The 20376-nt window shown below is 42.6% G+C and overlaps 1 protein-coding gene across 1 annotated transcript in view; it reads left to right on the top strand.

Moving 5' to 3' along the window:
• MORC1 (MORC family CW-type zinc finger 1) overlaps positions 1-20376 on the top strand; it is a 52109-nt gene that overhangs the window by 16723 nt on the left and 15010 nt on the right. The window contains exons 11-20 of the mRNA XM_056858178.1: positions 576-649; positions 4928-4990; positions 5280-5284; positions 5652-5786; positions 7489-7643; positions 11339-11467; positions 13322-13400; positions 14888-15026; positions 17183-17248; positions 19070-19309. Of these exons, the coding sequence (XP_056714156.1) occupies positions 576-649; positions 4928-4990; positions 5280-5284; positions 5652-5786; positions 7489-7643; positions 11339-11467; positions 13322-13400; positions 14888-15026; positions 17183-17248; positions 19070-19309 (1085 nt within the window). The remainder of the gene's footprint in view (positions 1-575; positions 650-4927; positions 4991-5279; positions 5285-5651; positions 5787-7488; positions 7644-11338; positions 11468-13321; positions 13401-14887; positions 15027-17182; positions 17249-19069; positions 19310-20376) is intronic.

The raw sequence follows: 20376 nt of genomic DNA, 5'->3' as shown, positions 1-20376 counted from the left end.
AGTTTCTGATCTTCTGCTCGGGAAATTTTGCTCTGAACCCAGCAGAATTTTTTAAGGGGAGGGGACAAACATCAACTCCCAGTTGATCAGCTAGAAGTCAGGTTCTTCTGATCCCTCATCCTGATGCACCTCAGCTTTGCACCAATACAGTCAATCGGGTGTGTGTGGCGGGGGGGAGTGATTGGAAGCCTGGCTAATTTCCTTTCTTTTTCTCCAAGCCAAGTTATCAGAAACAAGGAGAAGATCACCCCAGTTCGGAAAAGCCAATTGCTTCTGATCTTGAACTTCACTTTGCAGCTGTTTTTCGGGGGGGGGGGATCAGAACACAGCACCCAGCTACTCCCCCATTCTGCTGTGAGTCAGCTTCTGACTAACAGACAGCTGCAGACTTTTTCAGCAGCTCTTTGGCTTGTTTGATACAAGCCAAACATATCCTTGATTGGCACTAGCATTACTGACAACCAGCGCCACAACCGAAGGGCCTAGCTGGAATCAGTATTGGTGTTTAATGCTATTGTGGGTTGGGCAGTAAATCTCCAAAATAGTTTGATAAATGCTTTTGCTTATGCTTGTAGCTAAACGTGCTGCGAAGGAAGCAAAGGGCGGACAAAAACATTTGCAAGACTCTTTTTTGCATGAACACAGTGAGGTACAATATAAAAGTAAAACTTTGAAAAGTATTTATAATCTGTTCTTTAGACATTGCCTACTGTACCGGGCCCATTGAAATGAATGTGAGCTACAAAACATCTGTTAGGATTGAACTAGGGTTGCCAAGCTCCAGGTACTAGCTGGAAATCTCCCGCTATTACAACTGATCTCCAGCCGATAGAAATCAGTCCACCTGAAGAAAATGGCTTCTTTGGCCACTGGACTCTATGGCATTGAAGTCCCTCCCCTCCCCAAACCCCACCCTCCTCAGGCTCCGCCTAAAAAACCTCCCATCGGTGGCAAAGAGGGACTGACAACATTTGGATTTGGGTATGTTTTCTATATTCGGGTGAAAAAAGCCAGGCCTGACTCCTAATATTTATGACAGACCTAGCCAATCCAGAGACTTCATACTGCCCACCAACTTCAGAGGTGAGCCTTGAACACTCCTGTTCTTTTTGCATGTGAAGATGTGTCTGAAGGCCAAACTACACAATACATTTTTGGACCTGCCTTGTTTTCCCTGAGGCCACACTACAGATGTGAGGAACAGTGTTTTTAAAGCATGTGGGGGCCTGATTCGGACCAAGATTGTAGTGGGGGGGGGGGGGAGGCAGAAGCCACATCCCCTGCCTTCAGTGCTCACAAGCTGAATTGGGCCTTCACAGGCTTTAAAAACCATGGTTCACATCGGTAGAACGGCTGTGGGGAAAGTGATTCAGGGATGGAGAATGTGGCCCCAACTTATAGAATCATAGAGTTGGAAGGGGCCATATAAGCCATCTAGTCCAACCTCCTGCTCAATGCAGCTTCAGCCTAGCGCATCCCTGACAAGTGTTTGTCCAGTTGCTGCTTGAAGAATGCCAGTGAGGGGGAGCTCACCGCGTCCCTAGGCAGCCATTTCTAGCTTTTTTCTGGGATCGTTTTGAGATCGCTGGCTACAGCACTCGAAATGCCTTTTAAAATGAAAAGAAAATGCTCAGCATGTTTCCATCAAGCACTTTAAAGTTTAAATCCCTCCCAACCTTCTTCTCCATTATAGTCTATGGGGAATCTTTCCAGGGCTCGAGGGAGGTCTGTTTTTTAAGGTAGAGGCACCAAATTTGCAGCATAGCTGCTAGTGACTCTCCTTAGAAGATCCCCCCAAGTTTGGTAAAGATTAGATCAGGGGGTCCAATTTTATTGCCCCCCATATATTATCCATGTAGGGAGCCAATAAAATCGGTCACTTTCCCCTAAGGTCCCTACCATCTTCATGCCATCTATCAACTTTTACCTGTTGGTTAATATTAAGTTGAGTACGGTCAAGCACCTCGTAGCTTCGTCCACCATTTGAAAAAGGAAGTTGTATGACTCTGGCCGCTTAGAAGAGTTTGTCTCTGAGCACACATCAGGGGAGTCAAAGGCACCCGTAACTACAAGGCCATGTTTCTTGGGTACCCTGGCAAGTTGCTCAAGGAGGGCAGCATCCACCTCCTGACCCTGGTCAGATGGTCTGTAGCAGACTCCAACCACAAGACTGTATGTCCTTTCTTCCCTTATGCTTACCTACATACTGGGCTGTCACCTGCCTTCTGGGCTGTCACCTGCCTTCTCCAGTATTTCCTGACAAGCAAACCCTCTCCTCACATACAGCACCACTCTGCCTCTTTTTCGACCCTTTCAATTTTTCTTGAACCACTCATCCATCCACTACTACACTCCAGTCATGGGAGTCATCCCACCAAGTCTCTGTAATTCCTACTAAATCATATCCTCCTGTCTGCATTAGACGCTCAAGCTCTTCCTTCTTATTGCCCATGTTTTGGGCATTGGTACATAAGTACCTGAAGCCTCACACCTTTGGCTCAGTTTGACCTGGACTTCCCAGGTGGGCCTCTGCAGTTTGCTCTCCACTGAAATCCCTATGTTGGTTGGTTGTCTCTTTCCCCTTGTGATGTCAGTTTAAAACACTCCCGATGAATCTCCCCAGGTTCCTGCCAAACATATGCCTCCCTGATCTTGATAGGGAAAGTCCATCATGTTAAATAATGTATCGTGTAGTTTGATCCTGAGGCTTGAGCACACACAACCCAGGCACTTGCCACTCCTTAGAGTGCCTGGCACCAGTTTTCTACTGTCCTCCATTAATTTCAGTGGCCTTGGGCAAGATAATTCTCTACATTTTATAGTATTCCGGTGCTTTATAGTAATCCACCCCATTGACCTACCACTTTCATTTATATCATCAGTGTTTGTCATATTTAGCCTTGCCACTTCATTAGCTTTATAAGTTAATTAATAAGAAATATAGGCTTTGGAGTTTTTGCCTGGCATGACCTTTAAACAGCAGGAAAGACTTTCAAATCATGTTAATTGCTTATTTACCATTGTTGAGGCTTTTAAAAGTCATTATTAAACTGCCTTGGCTTCAACTTTAATTATTTATTAAAGGATGTTTAGAAAGCACTTTCCACTTCAGAAGACTTCTAGTGTGATAATTATAGCCTAATTGTACCTGCACAAATGATCATTTATATTCATAGGTATGTTCACTAGTGCTAATTCCCACTATAATTATTTGCTAGACTTCAGACCACGGCTAAATAGTTATAGACCGCCAACAGTGTGCCATGCGTTGTACATAAATATAAATGGCACAGTTTCAGTCAAGATAGTTTATAGAAGTGGTGAGCAAATGATGGGTGAAAACGCATGGTTGCTTTAGCCTCCTTTATTCCCTGTTTCAGCCAGGATCCAGCCAGGATGGAATGCACATTCGGCGAAAACGCATGCATTTGATCCTGGCTGAATCCTGGCTGAAACAGGGAATAAAGGAGGCTAAAGCGACCATGCGTTTTCACCCGATGACTCAGGAACAGCTGGTTGATCCTGATTTCTGTAAGTTTTTCTGATGTATCACTAAAAAACCAATAGACGTGAGGGTGTCAAGACCCAGACGAGGTCTTCCAATCCCCTCTCAAGTGGCAGTGCAGAATGACTCACATTGCAACCCTAAACAGAGTTTCGTCCATCTAAGCCCGTTGATTTCAATGGAATCAGAAGAATGTAACTTTGTTTAGGTTTGCACTGTAAAAGCACAGTACGGACTGCTGAGAGAGGGGGCTAATGTTTTTCCCACCCATGATTTCACACTCAAACCTGCTTTTTTGTACTAAGCATTTTTTTCAGCTAGTTGGAATCTTGAAGTCCCATTACAGCTTCAAAACAGCTTTTAAAAAGTGGTTTCATGGAAAACAAGGAAGAGTTCGGCTTCCCCCTCCCACTTGCTGATTCTATACTTTACACATTCATACATCTCTTTATAAGGGCTAAATTCCTGACAGAATCCATTATGCTTATTGTCATATACATGCATGTGAATGACTGCAAAGTTGGTAAGAATGTGATGTGAGTACCAGCCCTTTGGTGGGATTACTCTGCAGCATTTTAGTAGTGCAGCTCTCTAAGTTAAGAAGTAAACACTACCCAGAAGCATCTTGGATGGTCTTAAAAGAAATTAAGAGCAAAAATGAAATCCAAAGGAAGAGATATGGCTAGATGTGGAAATGTGGAAACATTGTACATTTGCGATTAAATGAATGGCTCCCTGTGGTGCAGTATCTCAGACTTTCAATCTCCAATTTATTTGAGTCTTCTGAAAATCCAAGGACACCATCCTGTGTTGCGCCTCGTTCTGTTACATTAGTGCCATGCCGCTTGTATCCATTATGTTGAAGGTACAAAAGAGGGATGAAGTGAAAGCAGAATCTTAAGTTTTCAGTACATGGTGAAAACTGAACTGTACCGCTGCTTACCCCATAGTCTTTTCACCACCCACCCCACCGGAACAGCCCCCCGGCAGAAAATCAAGAACACCAAAGAAATGACTACTGAGGAATTACACAACTTTTAAGGTTGGCGATGACAAATTGCTTTAGCTTCTTGCAGCTTTAGTCTACAACACATAAGTGGTCCTTTAGTCTACAACACTTGTGTAACAAGCAGACCACTGGTGGTTCATAGACCCTCCTTGGGATTTGCCAGTTACCTAGAAGGGTTATCAAGGAACTGGCAGGTCACAGGATATGACAGGCGAACTAGGCTTGGCTCCAGGGGTCACAAGTTGTACAGGTTGGCTTTACAGAATCTCTGTGGAGTGATAATCTAGTTTCAGTTGCAGGTTTCCAATAGTAGTCCCTTTCACTTTAGAGCAGATGGTTTTAAAGTAAATATATGATAAAATAACTTGTTCTACTGCTCTTCCTTTCCAAAGTTGGAAACAAAGGTTTCTCAGGTTGCAGAATGGGATGCTGTGGGGAGTGACAAAAGAATAAGGAGCAAAGACAGACAAAGGCAAGTGAAAACACGGAGTGGATTTGTTTTGTGAAATTGCTGTTGCTCCAAGAAAAAAAGACTGAGCCGTGTATGAAAATAGACACTGTCTACCTTTAATGACCAAGAGTGGCCCAAAAGCATGAATCAATTTTGAGACAGATGCATTTATATATGTGGCATTACGTTCTCACAGTTCTGCAGTTAGCTTAGATACTGCTGTGATTATGTGAGTTTTAAATGGCCAACACTTTTTTCTTTACAATTGCAATAGTGAAATTGTTCAAATATTAAAGAGTGTCTCAGTTTCAAAGCTGAAGTGCTTAGGTATATATTTTTTTCCTAAAAGAGCATAAAGAAATACAAAAACAAAGTTTTTGCAGATTGGCTTGGAAGAAGCTCAGCTATGGAAAATTACAGAATCCTAGATATCTTAAAGATTATGTGCCAAAGTATTAAAACCTGGGAAAACAGAGTTTCTTTTTCTGATACTGATTTGCGAAAATACAATTTGGGTGTAAAGCATTCATGTTTATTTTCTGATTAACCAATCCTTTTTTATCATTTGCAAGCTTAAATTGGCTTAAAAATCTGTAATTATATACCTAAAATACTAGTGGCAGTTAGGAGCTTTAAAATGCTACTGGATACCTCTTTTGAAAGTGCTTATCTTCTCTGTTTGTTAGAAAATCAAAAGCACTCTTCTTAATATTTGGAATTAACATTCAAGATAGAAGTCGAGATGGGATGCTTATCTACAGCAACAGTCGTCTGATTCGGATGTTTGAGAAGGTGGGACCGCAGAAGGAATTGGGATCTTAGTAAGTTTTTCTCCTAATACTTGAAAGTAGGGTTGCCAACTTTGGTTTGGGAAATTCCTGGAGATTTTTGGGTGGACCCTTGGGAGCCCACGGTTTGGGGAGGAGAGGGAGTACAGCTGGGTATAATGCAATACACTTCACTCTCCAAAGCAGCCATGTAGAACATAAGAAAAGCCATGCTGGATCAGACCAAGGTCCATCAAGTCCAGCATGTCTGTTCACACAGTGGCCAAACAGGTGCTTCTAGGAAGCCACAAACAAGACAACTACAGCAGCATTATCCTGCCTGTGTTCCAGAGTACCTAATGTAATAGGCATGCTCCTCTGATCCTGGAGAGAATAGGTATGCATCATGACTACTGTCCATTTTTACTAGTATCCATGTGATAGCTCTCTCCTCCAGGAACATAGCCACTCCCCTCTTAAAGCCTTGCGAGTTGGCAGCCATCACCACATCCTGGGGCAGGGAGTTCCACACTTTAACTATGCGTTATGTGAAGAAATACTTCCTTTTATCTGTTTTGAATCTCTCATTTGCTCCAGGGGAACTGATCTCTATAGTTTGGAGATTAGATATGATTCCAATAGATATCCAGGCCCAACCTGGAGGTTGCCAACTTTACTTGAAGCCCCATTTTTCAGTCTTGAGGACCACTTATTTTCAGTGCTTAATGATGTGAATATTTGGGTAACCCCATTTAGAGGTATTATTTCTTAGAGCTGGTCATGGATAATTAAGAAAAAATAAATCAACATTTCTGCATTCCTGTTTCTACCTGCATCTTGCAATTGGCCGTTGTTGCCTCTTATTATCCAGCAGTTCACATTCTGTTATACTCTGCTATCATTTGAAAAATGATTATAAAAGTGGCTTAGGACAAGTTTGTGGCTTAGGACAACCTCACACTAGCCCCTTGCACAAAGTGAAGCACAGCATATTTTAAACCATTTTTCCACTTGTGTAAGAAGTTGTGCAAGCAATTTCTGGTCACTATAAGATACAGGGAAGATTGTGCTAGCCGCAAAAGATCTTGCACAAGCAGAGCTGCTCTATGCCTGTTTACATTTTTGCTTGTGCATTGCCTGTGATATTAAAGATGGTCTATTTCAACAAAGCTTGTTCTGATTACTTTTTCTTACCTGGTGGTGGTGGAAAGTGCATTCAAGTTGCAGCTGACTTACGGCAATCCCATAGGGTTTTCAAGGCAAGATACTTTCGGAGGTGGTTTGCCATTGCCTGCCTCTATGTATCGACTCTGGTATTCTTTGGAGGTCTCCTATCCAAATACTACCCAGGGACGACCTTCTTGTCTTCTGAGATCTGATGAGATCGGACTATCCTGGGCTATCCAGGTGTACTAATAACCATGCATATACAGTCTACATGCCGTCTGAAAGACCCTGCAAGGAAGTGAGCTGTTCTGCCCTCCCAAAATAGGACCCTTGCATAGTTGTTGTAAGAATAACTGAAGAATAACTGAAGGGAAGGAACTGCCTTGGACCTTTAAATTAGGGCATTATGTAAATTCAGATTATTAATTATAAATCCAAACGATGACTCATTTATGTTAATAAACTGAGCTAGGAGCACATTACAAAGACACCTTGCCATAAGTCCAGAAATACCTTTGTGATGGAAATGAAAATATCTGTGACTAAAATATTCATCCGTATGCTAACATATTTTTTTTTGTCTCTGCAGTTTAGGTGCTGGGGCTGTAGGGATGGTTGACATACCCTTAGACGTCATGGAGCCAACTCACAACAAGCAGTCCTTTGCCAATGTTAAGCAATACAACCACTTGTTGAAATCAATGGGAAACTGTCTTGTCCAATACTGGAAAGACATAGGAATCAGTAAGTGAGAATTTCTGGGAGTCAATTCATACAATCAAACAGCCCCAAACCGTTCCATATAGGTGCAGCTCTGTGTGGTGAGGTACTGACTGCATGGAATCTCCAGTTTTTAATCTTGGCACTACAAGAGAGCCAGCGTGGTGTAATGGTTAAGAGTGGTGGTTTGGAGCGCTGGAGTCTGATCTGGAGAACCAGGTATGATTCCCCACTCCTCCACATGAGTGGCAGATGCTACTTATGTTGCCTTTCCACCCAATCAGGGTCCACAAGGAGGTGAACATAAAAAACATTAAAACTATCAAAAATGCAGTTAAAATGGTAAAATAATCCAAGTAAAACACATAAACAAACAACATTAAAAAAGGGTCAGTAACCGTTATTGGGGGTATGGCAGAAGAAACAAAAACCTGCTGATGAAAGACACAGACAAAGGGAGACAGATGAATCTCCCTGGGGAGCGAGTTCCAAGATTTTGAGGTCACAACTGAGAAGGCCCTTAGGGTATGTAGGTCCCAGGCCATTCAGGGCTTTAAAAGTCAATTCCAGCACCTTGAATTGGGCTCAGATACAAATTGGAAGTAGATTGAATAAGGCTGGAGTGATATTGACCCTATGACCCTCTCTACTCAGCACTCTGGCCAGAGCATTCTGTACCAACTGTAATTTCCATGTAGTCTTCAAGGGCAGTCCCACCAAGAGCACATTACAGTAATCTAATCTAGATGTTACCAGGGCTTGTACCACAGTGGCAAGATCTTTTCTGCCCAGGAAGGGCCACAGTTGGTTCACCAGCCAAAGCTTGTGAACAGCACCCCTGGCCATTGCTGCCACTTGTTTGCCCTATAGGAGGCCTTGGTCTAGGAGCACCCGCAAGCTGCAAACCTGCTCCTTTAGGGAGAATGCAACTCCACTCAGAACAGAAAAACTGCAAGATATTTCTTGCTAATAAAATCTGATAAGCAATTACTGTTCACACAGTAGACAACCAGAAAGAATGGGCAAATATGTTTGTGAATTCTTTTCACTAAATGAAACCTGTGAGCATATGCAAATTTAGGTGAACCTTTGCACATTTTTTAATCTGGTCCAATCATTAATATTTATATGTATTTTAAAATGTTTTAAATAATGCATTAGGCCTTTTCACACCTTTGTCTTCAGACTTGCTCAACTGCAATTGTTTGGTTTAATGTTGAAAGTCAAGATTCCACCTGTTCGTTTGCTGAATGCCAGAATTAAAGAGGCAGGATAATCTATATGCAAGCGAAAATGGTTTGCTTACTGTTTGGGAACTGGAAATATCCTCCTCCCTGATTGGCGGCTGTTGCAGGAAGGGGGAGAGAACACCATGGAGGTGCTTCCCTTTAAAGAGCTGCCTCCACAACAGCCAATTGGCAGCGTCTGAGAGTGGCTCAACTGGAGGGGAGACTGGGCAGAGCTGAGGCAGCGGGTAGAATGGCCCCTAGCCTCTTATAAGAGGAGGCGGAGGAGAGTTAGTTTTTATATGCCAACTTTCTCTACCACAAGGAAGAATCAAACCGGCTTACAATCACCTTCCCCACAACAGACATCCTATGAGGTGGGTGGGGCTGAGAGAGTGTGACTAGCCCAAAGTCACCCAGCTGGCTTCATGTGTAGGAGTGGGGAAACAAATCCAGTTAACCAGATTAGTGTCTGCCACTCATGTTCAGGAGTGTGGAATCAAACCCAGTTCTTCATATTAATTTCCACTGCTTCAAACTATCGCAGCCAAACCAGCAGATTTATTAAGCCTCTGGAGGTTCACCACAGTAGTCAGCATTCTGTTAGTAGGTCTCTGGTCATTCAGGATTATAATAGAAGTCAGCTACCTTTTGCCCTTATTTTCTGTGCCCTTGCCCCTTCCAGTGTGGTATAGTGGTTAAGAGCGGTGGAGTCTGATCTGGAGAACCGGGTTTGATTCCCCCCTCCTCCACATGAGCAGCGGACTCTGATCTGGTGAGCTGGATTTGTTTCCCCACTCCTACACACGAAGCCAGCTGGGTGACCTTGGGCCAGTCACAGCTCTCTCAGACCCACCTACCTCACAGGGTGTCTGTTGTGGGGAGGGGGAGGGAAGGTGATTGTAAGCTAGTTTGAGTCTCCCTTAAGTGGTAGAGAAAGTCGGCAGATAAAAAACAACTCTTCTTCTTCCTCCTCCTCCTGCTGCTGCTGCAGCGACTTTTTTCTTTGTGCTAGCAGTGTTTCCAAAGATCCCGTCTTTGGTATTCTGTCCTTGGAAAGATAGGACTTTCTCACCATTGACTTGTCATCCCCATAGGTTGCACCCCTATCCTTTCAAGGAGAATAGACCCTCTAATATTTCACAGTAGAAAACTGGGATACATAAGACCCCAATTCATTTACTAGAGGTGCCATTATAATGTATTACTAAAGACTCTAGTGTGATTGCCTGGTCTTCCATCTATAATCTAGTACACTTTTTTATCCTGTTCTTACTCCAAGATGACCAGGGCAGTGTACGAGATTCAGGGTTTCCCATTTTATTTTCACAACAAGCCACTGAGGTAGATCAGACTGACGGGCACACGGTCAGCCAGCAGAGTTGCCAACACTGGGCTGGGAAATTCCTGGAGATTTGGGGCTGACCTTGAAAAGGGAGTTATGGAGCTCAGCAGGGATGTAGTGCTATAGAGTCTGCCCTCAGAAGCTGCCCTTTTCTCCAGGGGAATTGACCTCTGTAGTCTGGAGACTACTTGTAATTCCAGGAGAACTCCAGCCCTCACCTGGAGGTTGGCAAGCCTACTAGCCAATAAGATTTATGGCAGTCTTCCAGATCCTAATCTTTGGTTACTGTTTTAGTCTCTGTTTGAAAGTCAAGAGGATTTAAATCTTTTGATACATTCTAGGGGGGAAATTTTTTTTTTAACTTGTGGGAGTCAGTCCTATTGAATGGACTTGAGTAGGATTTTGAGTAGACCTTTTTAGGATTGTTCTCTAAGTGATCAAAATATATTTCATGAGCTGAAATGTCACATGGTAGACAGTGCACAGTTTGACATGTTTGCACACATGTATCTACATGGACGCATACAAGAGGCCAGAAACATCTACTTCTTGATCAGATAGTTAATTTTTGCTGATTCAAGGAAGGGATTGGAATCCTGGAGAATGACAGTGGGAAAAACTGGAACAGAATAAGATACTGGTTTACTAGAACTACTGGTAAACAGGAGCTGTTCTTGATCAATAAGGGATAAGGTTGCCCGATTCCTTTTTGCCACTGGCGGGAGGTTTTTGGGGCAGAGCCTGAGGAGGGGGGGGGGGTTTGTGGAGGGAAGGAGCTTCAATGTCATAGAGTCCAATCGCCAAAGTGGCCATTTTCTCCAGGTGAACTGATTTCTATTGGCTGGAGATCAGTTGTAATAGCAGGAGATCTCTAGCTAGTACCTGGAGGTCGGCAACCCTAATAAGGAACCATTGAAGAAAACCAGAAGAGACTGCTCGCCCACATAGGGCTCACTCTTCCCTTCTGGATTGAGTTACCCAAACTCTGAACTTTGGGAATTTTACTAGGTATTTCCAGAGCAATCTGCCCAGATTGTGGTCAGACACCCAAGTACATCAGGGGAGGCCTGTAATGCCCACTGATGCTGAATAAATGTTTTGTTTCCTTACTGCCACCAATATCTTACAAAGAATTGTTGTCATTCAAGGTCAAAAAGGAGAAATAATTTTCTGGAATGACTTTGGCTATCTGGGTGCCAGATGGAATGAGAAACCCTCAGATATAATTCAGTACAAAAGAAGAAGGGCAGAGCAGATTCCAAATATTGTTCAGTGTGGTGAGTTTATAAAATGAGATGGCTAAAAAGAGAAGGGGGGAATAAAGGATTCAGCAGGATACGAGTGAAGGTTTCTTTTTTCTTTTGACTTCAAACAAGTTCGTTCCAGTTTTCCCTGTCACAGATGCTGTACACCGCTGTGTTTTTCACTTCCTTCTTCTTTGAAGGAATTATTTTACAAACAGCCCTTTTGTTTCACTTTATACTACGTTGAAAGCACACTGTGGGGCTGCTAATGTAACTGGTATCCTTCGTGTTTTGTTATAAAGGCTGCCGGCCTATAACTTAAGTGGCTTTGTCAGCCACTCGACATGGTATAAAGAAGATTATAGGCAAGCTGCCAGCTTTTAGGGTCAGTTGTTTCAAAGGTTTTGGACAGAAGGCTGTTTAAAAACACGCTTGCTTTTCAGATTTTCTCTCTGTGCATGAGGGCTCAATTGGAGGAGAGAGAAGGAAGAGATGTGTGTGAACAGTGAGGTCAGGAAGGCTGGGATGAACTTTTGGAGAGGCCTGGGTTATGTCTAGGGTTCCCATTTGCCCGCTTATGGTGAGAGACCTCCAGGCTAGGGTTGCCAGCTCTGAGTTGGGAAATACCTGGACCTTTTGTGGGTGGAGGCTGAGGGGAGGCAGGATGTGGGGAGGAGAGAGACATCGGTGGGGTATAATGCCATAGTACCCATCTTCCAAAGCTGCCATTTTCTCCAGGTGGACTGATCTCTGTCGCCTGGACATCAGTTGTAATCCCAGGGTATCTCCAGACACTACTGGAAGGTCAGCAATCCTCCCCAACCAGTTGTAGCCCTTGCCCACCGATGCTCAGCTGATCAATGAGTGGGAACTGGAGCCAAAGACAGGGTGCACGATCATCCTGAAGAGGAAAAAAAAATAAGACATTGGTTACTTTCCGAAAGTTCTGGCCATAGAGTTTCTGGCCATTGGCAGATTTACCCTTGTCATTTCCAGGTAGCTTTAGGAATTGCCAGGAACTCTATGGTCAGAACTTCGGTGGTAAGTAGCCAAAGCCTTATTTCAGTTTTCCTGCCAGGACTCCCCCACAACCCCTCTCCCCCACAACCCTCCCTCTGGTTGACAGGGGCAACCCTAGAGGTACTCTGGGGCATGTAGGCAGGCCTTGGTCTTAGCCAGCTATTTACCAAATTTCAGTACAAGTTTGAGGCATCATTAACGCACTTTTTTTCATCTGGGAATTAAAAGCTATCTTCAATATCTTGACAATCATCTCCTGCCCTTATCTCTAAGACATCAGATTGGTGTATCCTCCAATATATCCTTGCAACAACCTTGCAAGCTGATTTACGCTTACTCAATATCGTTGAGTTCCTTTCCTTGATTCCTTCTTCGAGACATGATCAAGGAAATTACCAGTTTATTTATTGTGTAGCTGATCATCTTCTGATAAGTTAGGGCATGCATGCCTGTTCATCACTCAAAGATCTTTTGCTTGCATGAAGGTTGTCAGAGACCGAACATCAGAGGAACCAAAAAGTTAGCAGTGCACTCCTAAGAAGAGTTACACCCTGTTAAAGCCATGGAAGACAATGAGCTTAGAAGGGAGTAACTCTGCCTAGCATTACACTGTAAGTGATGAGGGCTCAAGGGAGGTATGTGAATGGGTAAATGATCACGCCTTAGCAAGTACTCCACATTCCTAATTTGAAAATTGCAGAGGAATAATTTTTCTTTTAAGGGAAAATTACTTTATGTGATTAGTAACCACAGCTGTTGGGGTGGGGGTGATAACTAAAAATAAATGATGCATGCAATCACAGTGCCCTATAAAGTAATGTCATTGTGATATCTCTAAACATTAACTTTGATCTTATAATTTCATAGATGTTTGCCTTAAGTGGAGACTTGACACGGCTATAAATAATGAAGGACATCATGACATCTGGAGTTGCCCAGAAAATACGTAAGCTTTAAAGGTTTAATTTTTAAAATCTGATTTTTAACCCACAGCTGTTTCCCTCTTGCTCTGTGTTCCCTTAAACTTTGTACTGGAAAATGTACACAGTGCAAAAGATCAGCTGTGATTTTATGTTCATGCTGACTTCAGCATGTATCTTTATAATCATGTTCTCCAAATTGCCTGTCTACACATATTTCCATTAATTTACATCAAAATACTGTACTGGAAATGTACTAGGTGGTCTGATTGCCAGAGAAGATAAGACTGCACATGCAGTAAGGATGTTCATCCCAAATCATGAGGCAAGTTGAAAAGCCACCTTAGGAGGTGAATTTGGGCAAAATGTAAGTCTGTCGAAGTTTGGATGAATTTTGTTCAAAGTATAGTAACCTTGGGCCCTGATCACATCAGGTCTTGTGGCAGCAGTGAATGCAGTGGTGGATGGTGCTTCTACTAAGATGACACTAAGCAGATTCCTAATTGGCCTTTTATGCATGGGGTGTTTCCGTCACTGTCTCCCCATGACTACTTCAGGGCTTTGTTTTCATTATGCATGTTTTCTCCAACCATTCGAAGTCACCTTGCTCTCTCTTTACATTTTCCCTGCCTTTTCTGGATGCTGTTTTAGCCTGAGTTGATTCCAAATTGATTGCTAGTCTTTTGCATAGTTTTAGTCCGCATTTGTCTCCCCACTGACAAGGTCTTTTTAAACTGGGAATGATCCAATGCCCTGTGAGTACAGCAGCTTCCTTTTCGTTCATATGACATTTTTTGTGTGCACAAAGGCATTAACAATGCTACCCTAACGGAAGGCAAATGCACTCAAGGAGCCAACTGACCTTTACGGTGGCGTATCTCCAAGATATGCTGGCATAAGGGACAATTACGCCAGTACAGGTCCTCAGCGGCGCTCCGTAGCTCTCAGGGACCAGTGCAGCCCCATGCCAGTGTGATAGTACTCTCGGGGGGTGGCCAGAGTTCGTTTGCTCCCTAAGCCCTTTCAGTCTGGGAACTCCCCAACAGAGGCGTAAAGTTACACCAGCAAAAAACACAGTGTATTCTATAAGTGCCAAATGTACTCAAAAATTAAGTGACCCCCCACTGACATGGCCACACCCATGATGCATGAAGCAGTTCAGGATGTCGACTATGGATGTGACCAAACATTTCCCCCATTCTCACTTCTCCCTCCTATTTGTCTTTCCCCTTCCTCCAGTCCCTCCCCTCTAAGCCATTTTTTTTAAATTTGTGAGAGCAGGACTATCAGTTGGCTCCTTGAGTGCATTCGCCTCCCCTTAGGATTGCATTGTTAATGCCTTTGTGCTCACAAAAAATGTCTTGTCATATGAATGAAAAAGAAGCTGCTGTGCTCACAGTGCATTGGATCATTCCCAGTGTAAAAAGACCTTGTCAGATAATTCAAGAAACAAGGAGAAACATTTCTTCACAGTAATTTTCTTTTCTCTGTGTTGTTCTATATCACTTCATAGATGTCATGTTCCAGAAAGTTTGCTCTCTATTCCTTTGGGCACTTTTCTCCCGTCATCACGGTCACTGAATGACAAAGAAAAACTACTTGTAGATTCCATCCAGCAATGTCAAAGAAAGCAGAAAAACCTACCATTGCAGGTGAGCTATTTGCTGAGCATATGTAAAATTCAGTAGAGATTTATCTGTTTTTGACCTCAGATTAAAAGGATTACAGTGAAGTCCTGAAAACGTGAAATATGCGCTGTTGAGAAGATTTTGAATAGATAAGCCTAAGATCTCTCTCTTCAAACTGAATAGTTTCTAGTTTTCTTTGCAATAGTTTAAAGCAATGCTTCATGAATGCTTTAAGAATGTCCTGAACTGGCAGTGGGAGGTCCTCCGGTGCACCTAAAATGGATCTGCATTGAAGCAGCTTTTAAATGCCTCAGGATGCAATTTAAAGCACTTGGTGTTTGTTCTGTGACTTCAACGGGAGGCTTCGATATAGCCCTCTGCATAGGATTGTGCTATTAGTAATCTTTTGTTATCGTATTTTTGAGCACAATTTAGAAAACATACAAGTCTTTGTGCTCAAGACCTTTGGTCAGATGAGCCTGAAATAAAAGGAAAGGAAACAAGTCTTTTTGAAAATACATCATTTTTTGAAAATGCATCATCCCGTGGATTGCTCAATCAACAAAGTAGCATACCGAATGCGGCCATAGGGACTGCTGTGGATCTCGCAATATGTGGTATTGTTTCACCACTCCAGGACATGGGTCAGCAGCAGTGATGCACTAATGATAGTTGACATCATGCACAACATGAGAGGAAACAACTATAGTATTGAATACTTCCCTCCCTGTACTCCACATGCAGACTCATTCCTTCTCCTTCTGTTTATGGGCCACCTCTTCTCTTGCTAAAGGAAAAGGAACACATTCCTGGTTATTCATAAACACAAACACACACGTTTATTGGCATAATTGCGATGCCATAATCATAAATCCATATAAAATACACTTAAAGTAAAATATAGATTGGACAGATACAATAAAATTCCATATAAACTAAGATAATATAAAATATACTAATTAAAAGCAGTTTTAATCTTAAGCACTTCTACAAGATATTGGGCCACCGTCTTAGTTATTTCAGGGATTGAATCATTCAAAAGAAAATGACATTTAAGATCATTATTCAAAAATCTTTTGGTAGCTAATAAAGTAGATAGCAATCTTTCCCACAGACATTCATAAAGAGGACATTCTAAAATTATATGGTCAATGGTGTCAATAGAGTTAGAATTGCAAGAGCATAGACATTTAACAATCGGAATGCCGGCATGAAATTAAGGAAAACTCGATGTGTTATTTGCCTGTGTAAGTCAGGTCATTAGCAGGTAGAGTTACAACCGGTGAAGTAGAGACAACGTTTGTAGATAACAGTCACATTCTCAGATGGAGCAAGTGGTCTGAGTCATTCCACCTGATAATTATTAAGCATAGATATGTTTCCTCTCTCTGTTCTTTTGCTACTCTTTATCTTTTACTTACCATGCATTATCTGTGAGGATAGCCAGTGTTGCATCTCACTTATAGATTTGTTATATATTTTATAGTTACCGTGACTGAATAGTTTTGGCTAATGAAGTTGTCAGTGATGAAACTGTTGACTTGTTCTGGACCACCGTTCCTCCCCTCCTTGCTTCCTCTTGACAATTAATTGCCTGGATATCGGCTGTTTGCCTAAACAATTGAGAATGTGACTGTTGTCTGCAATTACGTCATCTCTACTTCACTGGAGTTCCCCGTGTTAGTCTGTCACTAGCAGTAGGAGTCCAGTATCTCCTTAAAGACTAACAAAATTTCTGGCAGGGTATGAGTTTTATCTGAAGAGGTGAGCTGTGGCTCACAAAAACTCATACCCTGCCAGAAATTTTGTTAGTCTTTAAGATGCTACTGGACTCCTATTATTTTCTACTAATAATTGTTTAATTGTTTTAATAGGATTTTTTTTAACCTTTTTCCATGTTCACAAAAAAATGCCAAAAGATAGCATTCAGATATTTTGCAGGCAATGCAAACACATACCAATTGCACAAGGTATTGCCTGTTGCCCTACATTCATGAACCACCGACACTGACCACTGACCTTTCCTGCTGATCTCCTTGGACTCTCTAAGCAGCAGATGAAGGAATGGCATTCATTTATGTTTTCCCCATTTGTTTCTGTTATCATAACTATGGGATCATATCCTCAGCTGATAAAAATGATGAACCAGTGCTTAATGTTGAACCCACTTTTTCTCATAGAAATTTTACTTGGCACAGCCTCTTACTGTTGTCCAGCATACAGAAGCCTACAGAACTGTTAAGAATGTAAGTATATTGACTTAAATCTCATGCACATTTACTTGTGAGTAAGTCCCACAGAAACCCGTGGAACTTGCTCATTAGAATAGCTGTAAAGGATTGCTGCTGTTGCTGCTGCTGTTATAGTTATTATTTTTATGGTACTTATAGAGTTGGATCCAAAAGTGTTCAGTATAAGATTGCCACCCTCCAGGTGGGGCCAGAAATCTCCTGTGACTACAGCTCATCTCCAGACTGCAGAGATCAGTTCCCCTGAAGAAAATGGCAGTTTTGGAGGGTGGAGTGTCTGTCATTACACCCCACTGAGGTCCTTCCTGTCCCCAAACACCATCCTTCCCAGGCTACACCCCCAAATCTCCAGGAATTTTCCATCAGGGAGTTGGCAACCCACATGCAGAAGGTGCCTATTATTCAAGGAAGGGCTCTTATACACTTAATTACTAGAATTCTGTGCAAGAAAAATGAAATTAAACCCATAAATGTTTTTCACTTGTATAAGAGCCTGCAAAAGCTCATGGGTAAGCAGAAGTGTGACAGACAGTGTGATACAGTGGTCATAATCTTCGCACAAAGGCCAAGGAGACACAGATCCCCTTTTCATTAGTGAAACTCACCGATTGATTGGTATAATGTCGCTATCTGTCAGTCTAATCTAATCCACAAGTTTATTATGAGAATAAAATGGAAATAGACCCTAGCTTTTTAATTACTAGCACTTCCACAAGAGTGTCTGGAGTGGCTATAACAGCACATTTTTCTGGGTCTAATCATTAATATAGGAAGAAATATACAATCACTACTTGTGAGCTAGATCTCTGTTTCCCTCTTACAGATAATCCAAAATTGTTTGGCAAGCCCACTGTCACTTAACAAGGATTTGGATCTCACAGGGCTAGTTCTGTTGTGTACAATGAAGTCTCTCTAGACTTAGAGAGGCTTGAGAGCCAGCGTGGTGTAGTGGTTAAGAGCAGTGGATTTGATTCCCCACTCCTCCACATGAGCAGCAGACACAAATCTGGTGAACTGGATTTGTTTTTCCCCTCCTACACATGGAGCCAGCTGGGTGACCTTGAGCTACTCACGCTCTCTCAGTCCCATCTACCTTACAGGGTGTCTGTTATGGAGAGGGGAAGGTGATTTTAAGCTGGTTAGATTCTTCCTTAAGTGGTAGAGAAAGTCGGCATATAAAAACCAGTTATTATTCTTCTCGTCCTCCTCTCACAGACCAAGTGGAGGCAGGTAATTACAAACCACTCTGAACGTCTCTTGCCTTGAAAATCCTATGGAGTCACCATGAGTCAGCTGTGACTTGACAGCACTTTACACACACACAACTCTGCTTAGAATGGGGCTGTTACTGACTTCATAGACACAAGCAATGCACGATAGGTGATATGCATGAGTGAATGGAAAGGAAAACAAAAATATTCTGCTAATATTTTTGTTGGCTTCAGAGTCTGACAATTAGTTCTTGCTTTCCTAATATAATTAAACAAAATGCAGTTCAGACAGTCTGCACATTTTTTCTTAAGGTACTGTGTGAAGAACAGAATCTAGTAGCTATACTCTGATCTTCCACCCTTGCAAAGTGTTGAGTGCTCACCAAACCTGAACAGGTCTGAATGGCTACTCAGCACGATAAATAATTTGGTAACCTTTGGCCATTGAGATTATTTCTAGAAACCTCAGTGGCTTTGGCTTTGTCCTTGAGCAAATCACCGTTTATATCTCTCATGAATCAAACTAATAGGCAGGTACAGGTATAGAAATATCTCACAGGAACAATTCTATCAAAGCTCCCAAAGTGATGCTGATTTCTCTTTCAAGAAAAATGAAACCATCAAGAAGACAGTGTGCCGGAGGAGAGCTTTTCACAGAGATCCATCTCCAGCCTCCAGCCGTTTGATTAAGAACAGTGCAAATAAAAGACCTGTACAGAAACCGAGCCTTCAAAAGCAGCCACCTGCAAAGCAAAAGTTGTGCGCTCGGAGGAAATGGCACCCTCATCAGGAAGCAAAACATTGCCTTTCAAAGCCAGAGGATAGGAAGAATCACACTATTTCAGTGGTATGGTATAGCTGTGTTGCGGTGTGTGCCAAAAATATTGTGTAAACATCACAGTACCTGGAGAGTTTAATAATTCTTGCCTTAATTTAACCTGTTACATTTTTAGCACTTTACTGAACTCTGTTTAATATGTTGCTTGCATTTATGTACCTATCTGCCGTGAAAGTTTTATATTTATCATGGCAGAGCAATCTCTAGTCTTCACTTTTCTTTAAGGTAGAGTGGTGAATAGCTTATAGGATGGGCAATGTTATTTGACTTTGAGATGGGGTAAAAACTGGATTATATGGATAGAATAATTCATAGAATGGGTTCAGATTTTTTTTAAAAAGACGCCAGTAATGAAGAGTGCTGTTAGGTGTGCTTCCAGGCAGGTTCACATATGTGAGGTCATTTCTTGATGATTGCAATCATTCAGGACTACAATCTAGGCAAAGTGAAGCATTTTGAAATCCTATTTTTTTCAATAGAAATTACTTTACAATATGCTAAAACTCTATTGATATCATTGGGGCTTCAAAGTGCTATACGGGCAGCCCAGTCTTGAAGGTGGGGGCAGATCCACGATGGCTGGGAGCAGCACAGCCCTGCCTCTTCCTCTAAGGCTTCCCAGCTGCTGTGGGGGCCGAAAAAAGCCTTAAAAATAGAGGCAGTGGGGGAATCCCTGGTTGACTCCCATGGGGCTACACCACCAAAAAAGGTGGCGCAGCCCTGCTACTGCTTGAGGGGGTGCTCCCTGGGTGAAAGGGCTGTGGAAGCTGCCTAAAGGCAGCTCCACCCCTGGGAACACCTCACACACACACCGGCATGGGCTTTCGCTTCCAGGAAAGCCCTGCCAGAATGGCTATGCTGGTGGCGGGGGCCAGCAGCGCCCAGACGCCGGTGTAGGTGCCACCTTATTCCGTGATAAGGTGGCACCTACGCCAGCGTGGGTCACACTGGCTCCTAAGGAACTTTGCTCCCCCACTTCAGGAATGGGCTCTTAAAATACTGCATCCTTTGTCTTCTTTTCTTTTTTAACTCTATACCTGTGTTTCTTGTTACTTTGAGAATGTGGATTGGATTCT

This window comes from Euleptes europaea, chromosome 12 (assembly GCF_029931775.1).
Source record: "Euleptes europaea isolate rEulEur1 chromosome 12, rEulEur1.hap1, whole genome shotgun sequence".
NCBI lineage: Eukaryota > Metazoa > Chordata > Lepidosauria > Squamata > Sphaerodactylidae > Euleptes > Euleptes europaea.
This window is presented reverse-complemented; position numbering and strand designations above follow the sequence as displayed.